This window comes from Gobio gobio (genome assembly GCF_949357685.1).
Source record: "Gobio gobio genome assembly, chromosome: 13".
In the NCBI taxonomy this organism is placed as follows: Eukaryota; Metazoa; Chordata; class Actinopteri; order Cypriniformes; family Gobionidae; genus Gobio; species Gobio gobio.
In genome coordinates this window covers 14214509-14228280 of record NC_137106.1, presented here as the reverse complement: position 1 = coordinate 14228280, position 13772 = coordinate 14214509, and the positions used below count along the sequence as shown (strand labels likewise).

Genomic DNA, 13772 nt, shown 5'->3' with positions numbered 1-13772 from the left:
CAATTGATATCTTAAAGATTTGTGCCTTTTAATTTGTTGCATTTTTAAACACTTTGCATTACATGTGTCTCCATATTGAGCGTGCTTTGAAAATAGAAATTATTTAAAAGAATAAGCAATAAATGTCCTGAGTATACACATTTCTACATTCTTACTTTTTAACATCAATGGGGCTTTTGTGTTTGGGACATGTTTTGTCCCTTCTCTCAAGAATCAGTGCCATATGATTCACTGTTCACCCTCCTATTCACTTGACCCATCGTCCATCCTTTATTTAATCACATTTTTCAGCTCAGTCACCTTCTTATTATATTATAAAATCACCAATTTCTTAAGGCAGCACAACAGATTTAGCATTTATCTGTCTCAGATAAGAATCCTTTTCTCTTATCAACACCGTCACGTACATTTTCATTTTACTAGGCACCATGTCTAAGACAGGCCACACATGTCTGCATGGTGCTAGTGTGTGTTTGCACGTGTGTGTGTTTTGTAATGTGAGATAATAATCCCCACCTAAATCCGGTATTTTCCTCCTCTGTTAATAACACGGGGTTTCATTCTACAATTAATCCAATTAGTGCCACTTTAGATAAAAACTGAATCTGAAATCAGGTGGTTGTGAAGCAGCAGGGAGCAGACAGACGGGAGGGAGAGGGGCTTCAGAGGGGGCATCTGTCATGATCCCGTGGCCAGCGCCGCCGGCTGATTAGAAAAGCAGTAGGTGGCATGACTGTGTCTGGAATATAACGCGAGCTCCCTCAAAGCACACACTCTCTTGTGCTATTTTGTCTGAAGAAAGCTCGAATGCTTTGGGTATGAAAATAAACAACACAAAAGCATAAAACAAGAGAGATTACGTGTGGGTGCAGGAACACCAGAGAGTGAAATCTGGGTCAATTGTGAATGTGATATCTAAAGAGAGAGAAATCACACACTGTTGAGGTGAAGTGAAGAGTAGCACATTGTCACTGGAAATGGCAAGGGAGAGTGTCATTGAGTATTTATGGAAGTGAGAGTAAAAGCACGTATATAAGGTAAAAGAAAACAAGAAATAGCTTTCTCTTGCTGTGTAGTATGTGGTCAGATGTTGGACGCCGACAGCACTGATGGATCCTGTTCTCTCCACCCATACTGGCACAGTGCTGTATAATCTCACCGCGGGCCGCCACGTCATTCATGGCTCTACGGATCCCCAGGGGTCTGCAGTGAAGATTACAGCAAACACACCGTCCTTCATCACTCACACATGGACCACGGCCTTTACGCCACACACGCCCACACACAATTTCTCCAAGACACACTTGAGTCAATGACATATAAGAATGAATAAGACACAAGTTCTTAGAAATGTACTCTTTGTATTCATGTTGGTTTTATTAAGTTTAGAAAATAATTTTATACCATTTTCAAGAAAAGTTTCAATTTAATGAGTAATAAAAAATGCCATGTGGCGTAAACGTCAAGTAAAAGTAAATCATTATTTAATTTTTTTCAAACTTCAGGGTACATTTTTGTTTTGTTTTACAAAGGTCATAGTAATTCATAAATAATGTTTAAATGAATTGGTAGCCAACATTCTTACTTCATAATGCAGTGGTTTAGGTTAGGGATGGACCGCCTATACTTTTTTAAATCCAAAAAATCATACATTTTTGAAAAAATGTATTACAACCTCGTGAAATAGTTATGTTTTCTTATGTGTTTGGGTTAGTTGCCAAATTTAAGAAATTTAAAGTTTAAGTGAGAAGAGCTTGCAGATTTTTTTCTTGTTATCATACATTTCAATTGCTCTGAACTTGAAATATTTGAGTAAGCTAATTCCTACATTTAACTTAAAAAATTATGTAACCTTAAATTTATTAGTAGTTGGAACTTGACCAGCTAATTTAATAAATGCAACCTTGCTAATTGGTTAAACAATGATGTGGTAGCATTAGCATAGCATAGCATAGCACTTGCTGAATGAGTTCAATTTAAGTGGTAACACTTTACAATAAGGTTGTATTGGTTAACGGATACCGAATCAGCAGTTTGTCACGCGATCCGAATCATGATTCGACTCACTGATTCATAACGCTTCGAAGCTTCATGAGGCCGTGTTTTGAAATCGGTCATCACTATATAAGTCGTTATTTAGGGTTTTTTTGCGCACAAAAACTATTCTCGCCGATTCATAAAGTTATTTTAGAACCACTGTAGTGAGATGGACTTTGTAACGACGTCTTTAGTAACTTTTAAGGGTCTTGAGAGTGAACCGTGCATTGCCAATGGAGGCCTTTCAGAGCCATCAGATTTCAACTAAAATATCTTCATTTGTGTTCCGAAGATGAACGGAGGTCTTACGGGTGTCCAACGACATGAGGGTAAGTAATTAATGACAGAATTTTCATTTTTGGGTGAACTAACCCTTTAATATGAACTAACCATGAACAACCTCTCTGTTCAGCATTAGTTCATCTTTGTTAACGTTAGTTCATAAAAATACAGCTTTTCGTGGTTTGTTCATGTTAGTTCACAGTGCATTAACTAATGTCAACAAGATTTTAATAATGGTTTAGTAAATGTCGAAATTAACCTTAACAACGATAAATAAATGCTTTAAAAGTGCAGTTCATTATTAGTTCATGTTAACTAATGTAGTTAACTAATGTTATGAAATGTATTGTAAAGTGTTACCAATTTAAGTTTGTCTTAATTAAAAGATACAAGTTCATGCAACTCAAAACAATGAAACAGTTCAGATGACTTTAAATTAGGGCTGTCAAAAGATTAATCGCGATTAATCGCATCCAAAATAAAAGTTTGTGTTTACATAATATATGTGTGTGTACTCTGTTAATTATTATTTATATATAAATACACACACATTCATGTATATATTTAAGAAATATTTGCATGTATATACTGTATATACATAATCTATAATAAATATAAATATAAATGTTTTATATATAAAAAATTATATTTTTTTCTTAAATATATACATGCTTGTGTGTGTATTTATATATAAATAATAATTAACAGAGTACACACACATATATTATGTAAACACAAACTTTTATTTTGGATGCGATTAATCGCGATTAATCTTTTGACAGCCCTACTTTAAATGTGTCCGTTTTGTCAGCTCAAAAGAAAAAGAAAGTTCTACTCATAAGAGTTAATTTTGAACTAACTTGTTTAATTTGAGTTGGCTCTACTCAAATCAATTAATTATTTTGAACGTTTTAGTGTTTGAAGACTTCAGATGCAAAAGTCCGTCTGACGTTATTCTTTAAAATAAGCATTTTGTCAGGCTTCTATGTATAGGTTTCTACCGGTACTTCTGAATGGGCTGAGGCTGGGATCTAGTGGGTTTGAAGTGAAAGTATTTTATGAACGTATACTATATGCGAAGAGCATTCACTCAGTATCGTTATCTCCTTTTTGACCGAAGTGGCTTTTAGAGGCTTTTGCGTCTCTTTAAATTTTATTATAAGGAATTATAATAATTCATTCTTTTAATGAGAAAATAAGACCGCAACATTTATTTTGATGCAGAATTATAATTTGAGTTTAAGGAAGGGATTCATTTAAGCAATAAAATGGAATTCAATTCAGAGGACTTCGTAGAACTGCTGTACATGAAGTTTTTTCAAATACTTTTTAGCTTTCCAGGCGAATGTGTATGTTTATTTGTGTGTGATTGGTTCTCATGGTGGTCCAAAGGATAAGGACGGTGGTTGTACGGGCATTTGTGTGTGTGCAGAGCAACAGCAGATGTGTTTGAGTCTGATAAGAGCATCTGGCTGAGAAAGAGGAGGAGTGAGGATCAGACAGCAGAACCCCACCGATCTGGAGCACGAGAGAGAGGAAGATCTCTCCAGCCTCCTGCCGTAAAACCATCGGCCTCCTGTGAGCCTTCTTCAAAACACACCACGCGCTCACACGCTATCACACCAGCACTACTTTAAAGAGACACAGTTTTCAAAGAGTCCGATATTAGAAAAGACTGCTCAACGAAACAGCTCAGGAAAGACAAGATGTTACAGAATTTTAGAATTGATTAAATGCACTGACATCAAGTCAAAACGGCATACGCAACCCATTTTACTGCAATAATCCGATGTATGTCTGAGTAAAACAGGATTTTACATCTTGAGAAAACTTGCTTTAGTCCACAGCAAATTGATTGGATTGTGAAAATTATGTAGGCCTACCAGAATGGATCCAGGTGGTTGTATATATATATATATATATATATATATACACACACACACTTTTTGACATTCTTTAATACAGCTCTGAGGCCTGTGAGTCCAAATCAATAACATTTAGCCCCAACTATGCTATTTTAAAGGTTCCTAATTTTGTTTTGGAGGTCTCCTACAACAGGTTTACATGCATCAAAGGTAAAAAAAAAAATCACTTTCTCATAATATACATTGCACATCACATTTTTCAATGACTCTCAAACAAAAATCTCTCTAAATCTCTCCTTTCTGCAAGCTATTCTGCTTCTGGCCCAGTCTGTTGTGATTGGTCTACAGCCTGGAACACACCAAGCCGATGGTCGGCCGTCGGGCAGTTTTCGTGCGTCGGCCAACTAAGTTTTCTCTGTGTGTTCAGCACTGTCGGCTGACGTTTCGACATGTTGATTCGGCGTCAGCGCTTGTCGGTCAGTCGGCCATCTGATCATTCTGATTGGCTGTTCAGCTAGCGAACCAGTGCACGAGAAAAAAATCGTCTGTGGTGAGCGAGATTATGAGGTGCTTTCTGGAAATTCAAATTTCTGTTAATTACCACCACAAATTCAGTCATTTTGATCTCAAAAATCACAAAAAAATATTGTGAAATCCTGGTGGGATTAAGCTATGGGGAAGTGCAAGTTTATCAATAAGAGTTTATCGATTTGCTCAATTTGAATAAATTAATTTAATTGGCAAGTAATTTTGTGAATGCATTTCCTTTAAATAGGTGTTAAATTGAATTATTAATGGTCTTAAAAAGGTCTTAAAAAGTCTTAAATTTGACTTGGTGAAACCTGCAGAAACCCTGTATCCATTACCATAACTGAAATTCACACACTGAAAAGACAGTAAAAGTCCAGCATGGCTCAGCACTAACATGAATGACTGAGGTAATATAAATGTTTGTAAAACAAATCCTTTATCTTTATAAGAACGACAGACAATCTGCATTAATAGACACGCTGCAAAAATGCTTTTCTTATTTAGTATTTTTGTCTCGTTTCTATTCAAAATATCTAAAAATTCTTAAATCAAGATGCATTTACACATTTTTCTTCTCATAAGTAAAATTACATAATTTTTCTTGTTTTCTGAGAAAAAAAAAACCCAAATGAAGTGAGTTTTTGCTTGAAACAAGTACAATTATCTGTCCATGGGATAAGAAAAATAAGCTTGTTTCGGTTTGAAATCTTGTCTTTTTAATCTTGAAACAAGCTTATTTTTCCTATCCCATGGACAGATAATTGTACTTGTTTCAATCAAAAACTCTGTCTCAGAAAACAAGAAAACATGAATCACGTGATTTCAGCAGTTTGGCGGTTTGACACGCAATTCGAATCAAGATTCGACTCACTGATTCATAACGCTTCGAAGCTTCATGATGCATTGTTTTGAAATCGGTCATCACTATATAAGTCGTTATTTAGTTTTTTTTTGCGCACAAAAACTATTCTCGTTGCTTCATAAAGTTATTGTAGAACCACTGTAGTGAGATGGACTTTGTAACGACGTCTTTAGTACCTTTTATGGGTCTTGAGAGTGAACCGTGCATTGTGCCAATGGAGGCCTTTCTGAGCCATCGGATTTCAACTAAAATATCTTCATTTGTGTTCTGAAGCTGAACGGAGGTCTTACGGGTGTCGAACGACATGAGGGTAAGTAATTAATGACATCATTTTCATTTTTGGGTGAACTAACCCTTTAAGAATTTTTAGATATTTAGACTAGAAACGAGACAAAAATACTAAATAAGAAAAGCATTTTTTGCAATGCAGTTTTAGGTAATAGTGGCCCACAGCCGCTTAGCAGAACTATTTCAGCAAGACAGAAATAACAAATAGTTATAGTATATAAAACACAAAACTACGTATTTTGAACACCCGGTAGAAAATATATACATCAATAATTATTCATACTTACAGGTTGTGATTCTGAGGAGCAAACTGGATACTGACCCATCTTTCAAGAGCAAGCGTTTTGCGAATCTCAGTTGAACTCTGAGATTTGAGAAGCAGTTGTCAGTAAAATTATGTTTGAGGGCCATAGGCGGGCATTATGCAAATTAGTTTTCTAGTGATGTAGAAACATCCAACCCATTCTCACTCCCAAGGCGTCAAAATCCGAAACATGGTCAAGTGCTTTCCGCGTCACATCGAAGACGCTGAAGGCACCCCTAGTCGTCACTATATCGACGCGCTGAGTGCTCCATTGATTTCAGTTGTTTACCCAATGTGTCAGATCAAGACGCATTTTATTCTTTGCATTTGTAAAAGCTGACATGATTTTATTAACATTTTATTAATATTTAAAGGTTACTTTTATATTTTGGAGCAGCTAACCCTAAACCTACCCACTTCTAAACAATATAAAACACGTAACAGGCAAATACAGGTAGAGTCACAGGTATTTATTGCAAAAACTGAACAAAAACAGTATAAAAGTATTAACGCATGTTGCATTCCAAGTCTTCTGAAGCCACACGATGTCTTTATGTAAAGAACAGAGATGATCTTAATGCTTTAATCGCTGAGATGATGATCCCGCCGCTCCGTGAACACACTCATTCATATCTCATTCAAATAATACACACGCCTCTTTAGCATGACACAATTGGTCACGTGACATACGAGAGCCAATGACATTTCACTATGAAAACATGACGTAAAGGGCGGCAATATTTGAAATTGAATTTGTTCATGATCTTCTGCGGATGGAGACGCTGATCGCTTTTGGGGATTTCCTTCACACAAATCAATCGCTTGGCCTCTAAACACTTGGAATATTTGTACTTTTTGAATAAATTGTGCCTGCAGTCATATCTGCCTGTTATATCTGTGTTTTATATACCACACAAATGGGTAGGTTTAGGGATGGGATGGGGTTGGGTTGGGTTACATGTTAAAACGTGTCTAGATAGCGTTAATAAAATTATGCTGGCTGATTAAATTGAGAATCACACTCTAACATATGATCCCAATATATGATCATCATGACGATAGCGTTCCCATGCCCAACGCGTCTGTGTATGACGCCAAAGGTTTCTCATTGAAATCAATGGAGCACTCAGCACGTCGATATAGTGACGCCTAGGGGTGCCTTTAGCGTCTTTATTGTGACGCGGAAAGCACTTGACCATGCTTCAGATTTTGACGCCTTGGGAGTGAGAACGGGTTGAAACATCACACAGTGGGATTCGAATTACAGACGACTCGTTTTGGGGGTTCAGAGTCGCTTCTTTCTTTTGGGAGCTTAACTTTTTTTATTGTGCACCTTTGACCGTACAACTTTGTAGAACACGTACATTCACAAAGCAATTGCATTTCAACTGCATGAAATGGAATATTCGAAAAACCATAATAGGGGCACTTTAAGTGACATTTTGGAAAAAACATCAGCGCTCCTGTCGGTCTGGAGCGGTGCGGATGACACCTGAAGCATGAAGTCACTCTGAAATAAATCTCCATTGAGCTCAGGGCTTTGCACATGCTCACTGGCTGGCGTTGGGTTTCGTGCTGCCCCTGGCAGATGCGCTGAACAAGAAGAATAGGTCCCACAGGGCTATTTATTGCTGCTGCTCCCTTCGTTTTCCTCCCTCCCCTCTGCACTGTTGCTCCTAACAATCTGGCATTCTTACAGTCTAATGTTTTTCCTTCCCTCTGCTCTCACATCAATGTCTCCATCCCTGTGTTATACCGTACATGTCTGGATTTTATTCAATCCACTGAATTAAAATGCAATTCGAACGGAGCCAAATCAGGCAAACAAGAGCAGACATAAAGGAATAGTTCACCCAAAAATTCTGTCAACATTTATTCACCCTCACGCCATTCCAAACCCTGTATGACTTTCTTTTTTTCTGTGAAACAAAAAAGTCACAGTGTATTTTGTCCATTCAATGAAAGCTGTTTTGGACCCCGTTTACTTTCACAGTATGTTCAAAAACATATGACGCACTTCAAAATATATTCTTTTGTGTTCCGCAGAACCATCACAGCTAAGGACTCAAGCTGGGACTCCAGGTCTCTTTATTGACCCCGATTGTTGCAGCAAAACTGATTTGAGGGCAAATCCCACCTCAATTCCCTCTTGTGTCTGTTCAGAGCTGTAATTTACAGGCGGTGTGATCAAATCTAGATTAAACTGTGTTCAAATGTTCCAGAAATCTCAGCACACTGTACACATCAGCTTATGGGGCTCACATTTAAAAATACATACCAGCGGTTTTTGTCCTTGTATTTGCTAAAGGAAATACTCTGGCAAAACACAGCACATCCTTCCTGTTATGGTACGTTCATATGGCGGTATGATACATTAGAGTCAGAAAGTATGTGGTGATTATGGGGCCCTGCTGTCCATAATTCCACAGCTTAATCTGATTGTAAAAGCATAAAGTGTGAAGACTTTATATGCTACAAAATCACTATTCGGTGAAAAAAATAAACCAACACACACTTGAGGCGTCTGATTTCACAGGTAAGAAAAAATAGAGGCTGTTAAGCACGAGGAAAGCCCCCGAATGTGTGTGTGTGAGCGTATACATTCTGATAAATGAGCGTTTCATTCTGTTTCATTCAGCTCAGGTTCATGGCTTTTAAAAGCACATAATGTTGCTATTTGAATACTTGCTATCTGTCATGTGTTATTCGATGCACTCTCTATGTCCCTTCAGGTTCCAGTGTGCTCTTCGTCTGAATGTAGATATATGTGTGCATGTGTGTGTGTGTGTGTGTGTTTTGCTTGGGAATCATCAAATTCATAGCTAAAACTGATAGCTTTTTTGGATCATTTTGGCAAAGTCTAAAATCACTTGAATATCTCTGCACACACACACACACTAAAAGAAGATAAAGTAAAAAAACAACAGTGCAAAGATTTTAAAACATTCAAATATAAAAATATAAATACCCAACAAAGAGCTGACCTGAAGAGACGGAGATAAAGAAAGCCCGAAGCTGGGGTGTTGAAATGATCTGTTAGTGGAAGTTATAAGTGGGAGGGCATATTAAAAAGCTCAAACCTTTTAAATTGCCTAGTTGCCACGGATACACTCATATGAGATACCAGTTGAAAGCATGATAACTAAACTTCCCATTAATGTCAGTCACTAGTGTGTTTGCCAATAAGGCTTATTAATTAGACCTAAAGTGTTGCTGGCTATGAATATAAAAATGCATATTTTTATCTAAAGAGATTTTTCTTCTTGTAGGTTTACTTTCTGTGCAGCGGCTCAACGCATAAACCATGGTTTATGAATATTAATTAAGTGATGATTGGCTGATTTGCTGAAAGATGAAAGTTAACTTCAGCCAAAGAGGAAATATGCACTGTAGTTATTATGGGGCAAATGTATTCCCAATTACAATAGGTAGGAATAAATTGGTAGATAAAAAAAGAAACAAAACAAAAACAAATAAGAAGAGAGATTTCAGGTCGTGAGTGTTGGAAGGTGAGTGAACAGCCAGAGGGGGAGAAACCATTGAGAAAATTGGAAGAAAACACAAGGAAATGTCCATTATATCAGGAAACAGAGCTACATTAGCTATTAGCTTTTGGACACAATGCAGTGCAATTTTAATATAATAATATAACATATGATGTAATATTTTATTTCGTGTGCATATACTGAACAAAATTACATGCAACACTTTTGTTTTTGCCCCCATTTTTCATGAGCTGAACTCAAAGATCTAAGACTTTTTCTATTTCTCTCAAATATTGTTCACACATCTGTCTAAATCTGTGTTAGTGAGCACTTCTCCTTTGCCGAGATGATCCATTCACCTCACAGGTGTGGGGGGTGCGAAAACCAGTCAGGCACAACATTTTTTAGTGACTGATCACATCTAATTTTTTTAGTTGGCCAAATTGAATTCCCATGAATTAAATTGCATCAATTCACAGAAATTCAATTTGACCAACTGAAAAATGTAGATGTGATCAGTCACTAGAACATTTTCAATTGGAGACCAGATTTTTTTTTACAGTGTAGAATAAAGCAAAGAAGCTGTGAAAAGAGATGAATTATTGCTTATTCTACAAAGATATTCTAAAATGGCCTGGACATTTGTTGGTACCTCTTAGAAAATATAATAAATAATTGGATTATAGTAATATTTCAAACTAATTAGTTTCTTTAATTAGTATCACGCATGTTTCCAATCTTGTAATCAGTCATTCAGTCTATTTAAATTGAGAAAAGTATCATTGTGTACACCACACTGAACATGGACCAGAGAAAGCAAAGGAAAGAGTAGTGTGAGGAGCTCAGAAAGAAAATTATAGACAAGCATGGTAAAGGTAAAGGTAAAGGCTACAAGACCATCGCCAAGCAGCTTGATGTTCCTGTGACAACAGTTGCAAATATTATTAAATAGTTTAAGGTCCGTGGAACTGTAGCATGCAACCTCCCTGTGCATAAGAACTAAACTAATGATAAGAACAAAACATTGGGCTATTCTGAAGTGGCCTTCTAGGAGTCCTGATCTGAATCCTATCGAACATCTATGGACAGAGCTGAAACTTGCAGTCTGGAGAAGGCACTAGGGATGCACCGAATGTTCGGCAACTGAAATTAATAAGTGAAAAGACCGAATAAATTTTTAGTTTTAGATGATGTGATCAAATATAGGAACCAGCACGTGTGAGACAGACGCGCACGCTTCTAAATGCAGCACATGTCGGAAGTGTGGAAGCATTAAGCCTTGTTTATACTTTCATCTGGCTCCACAGCGCGCGCCTCATGCGCTTTGCACTCTGCGATGACGTCACTTTTGCTGCGTGCTCGTGCGGACGCGTCGAGTATAAACAAGGCTTAAAGAAGGCTTTAAAGTGTCCGAGAAAGACGCAGAAATGGCCGTTTGCAGACACTGTTCTGCTGAATTGTCTAAGCACCCTCAAATGCAAGCAAGAGCACCCGATTTAATATATCGGCAAATGCTCCAGTGCATATTTGTGTCAGTAGAACGTCAAATGTATCCATTTACAACCTGTTTCTGCAGCTGTGTTGTTTATCTCTTGTACGCAATGGCCAATGTGTTTAAAGTTAGTCAGACCACTCAGACTCAGAGTTTTTATTCAGTGCTGATTTACAGGCTTACAAAACCTCTAATGAACAAACAAACAAACAAAATTTGATTATGATTTGATTATGATACCTGTAAGCATAATAGGCCTAAGATAAGATGGCCAAATAAAAAATTTTTTTTTTTACTTTTTTTTTATTGTGCTTTGTTTGTATAATATCTGCTGGAATGCTAAAATGTTCAGTGTTAAATAAACATTTTTAAATTGTAGTTTTGTACAAAAAAAAAAAATTGTAATTTATTTTAAAAGCAAGACAAAATAGTAAAAAAGCTAATTTATGCAATGGTGAAAAAATTGGCAAAATAAATGTAAAAAAATAGAAAAAACGTGTTCGGTATTCGGCTTCGGCCTTCGGCCAAGTGTTTTTTTTTATTATTCGGCTTCGGGCAAGAATTTTAATTTCTGTGCATCCCTAGAAGGCACCCAGGAAGGAGTGCTCAAGGAAGAGTGGGCCAAACTACTCTGGTTCAGAAGTCTCATTGAGAGCTACAGAATACGTTTGATTGCAGTGATTGCCTCTAAAGGTTCTAACAAAATATTAGGTTAGGGGTCCCATCATTTTTGTCCATCCCATTTTCATTTACAATATTATGTTGAATAAAAAAAGCAAAACCAAAGTCTGACTTCTATTAAATATGGAATAAACAATGGTGGATGCCAATTACTTTTGTCAGTTTCAAGTTATTTCAGAGAAAATTGTGCATTGTTTTTTGTGGAGGGGTACCAACAAATTTGAGCACGTCTGTATATCGTTATAAATATTTCTCATGCTGTTATTAATTCTCCAAGACTGATCTACACTCACCAAAAGGATTATTAGGAACACCATACTAATACTGTGTTTGACCCCCTTTCGCCTTCAGAACTGCCTTAATTCTATGTGGCATTGATTCAACAAGGTGCTGAAAGCATTCTTTAGAAATGTTGGCCCATATTGATAGGATAGCATCTTGCAGTTGATGGAGATTTGTGGGATGCACATCCAGGGCACGAAGCTCCCGTTCCACCACATCCCAAAGATGCTCTATTGGGTTGAGATCTGGTGACTGTGGGGGCCATTTTAGTACGGTGAACTCATTGTCATGTTCAAGAAACCAATTTGAAATGTTTCGAGCTTTGTGACATGGTGCATTATCCTGCTGGAAGTAGCCATCAGATGATGGGTACATGGTGGTCATAAAGGGATGGACATGGTCAGAAACAATGCTCAGGTAGGCCGTGGCATTTAAACGATGCCCAATTGGCACTAAGGGGCCTAAAGTGTGCCAAGAAAACATCCCCCACACCATTATACCACCACCACCAGCCTGCACAGTGGTAACAAGGCATGATGGATCCATGTTCTCATTCTGTTTACGCCAAATTCTGACTCTACCATCTGAATGTCTCAACAGAAACCGAGACTCATCAGACCAGGCAACATTTTTCCAGTCTTCAATCGTCCAATTTTGGTGAGCTTGTGTAAATTGTAGCCTCTTTTTCCTATTTGTAGTGGAGATGGGTGGTACCCGGTGGGGTCTTCTGCTGTTGTAGCCCATCTGCCTCAAGGTTGTGCGTGTTGTGTAAATTCTTTGCTGGATACCTCGGTTGTAACGAGTGGTTATTTCAGTCAAAGTTGCTCTTCTATCAGCTTGAATCAGTTGGCCCATTCTCCTCTGACCTCTAGCATCAACAAGGCATTTTCGCCCACAGGACTGCCGCATACTGGATGTTTTTCCCTTTTCACACCATTCTTTGTAAACCCTAGAAATGGTTGTGCGTGAAAATCCCAGTAACTGAGCAGATTGTGAAATACTCGCCCGTCCGGTACTAACAACCATGCCACGCTCTAAATTGCTTAAATCTCATGTGCGTGCATTTTCTAAATTTCTCTTTGTATAATTCCCTACAGAATGAAAATTAAATGCATGTTAGTTGCCACAGAGAGTTTTATTGACCCATGAGCTCCTTGTGTCTGTATATCTTCACAGGAAGCTGTGTGTGTGAGTGAGTGTCTTCTCCGATACAGACAGCCATGGTGCACAGACTCATAACATCTGCATTATGACTTTAATAAAGTCAGAAATTAGTAATGTAACATAAGGTGGGTGTGTTTACATGTTTGAATAAGAATGTGTGTGTGTGTTTGTGAGTGAGTTCTCCGCTCTTTTTAGTTGAGAAGGCAGGACTCGTAGGTAGGCACCATGTATTTGATGTTGATGAAGGCATCCTCGCCCCCGTAGCGTTCAAACATCTCAAGCGTCTCCTGGATCAGGTCTCCAATGTTCTCCCTCTTCTGCTGGCTGTAGTCAATACCGTCACCTAAGTTTCCTGCACATAACACACATTGCATGAAATTAACATACTTTGTGATGTTCAAAGGTTTAAAAGCCCTAATACAGTGTATAAGACACACACATTGTGTTTTCGTGTTTTATGGGGACTTACTTGGGGATGTACAAACTGTATATTCTATCC

The 13772-nt window shown here is 37.6% G+C and overlaps 2 protein-coding genes across 2 annotated transcripts in view; both read right to left on the bottom strand.

The window, feature by feature from the left end:
- Positions 1–13772, bottom strand: part of LOC307136650 (procathepsin L-like) — a 1021532-nt gene that overhangs the window by 725890 nt on the left and 281870 nt on the right. The window lies entirely within an intron of this gene.
- pacrg (PARK2 co-regulated) overlaps positions 13465–13772 on the bottom strand; it is a gene marked incomplete at both ends in the record, with an annotated part of 159981 nt that continues 159673 nt past the window's right edge. The window contains one exon of the mRNA XM_079832899.1: positions 13465–13625. Within this exon, the coding sequence (XP_079689025.1) occupies positions 13465–13625 (161 nt within the window). The remainder of the gene's footprint in view (positions 13626–13772) is intronic.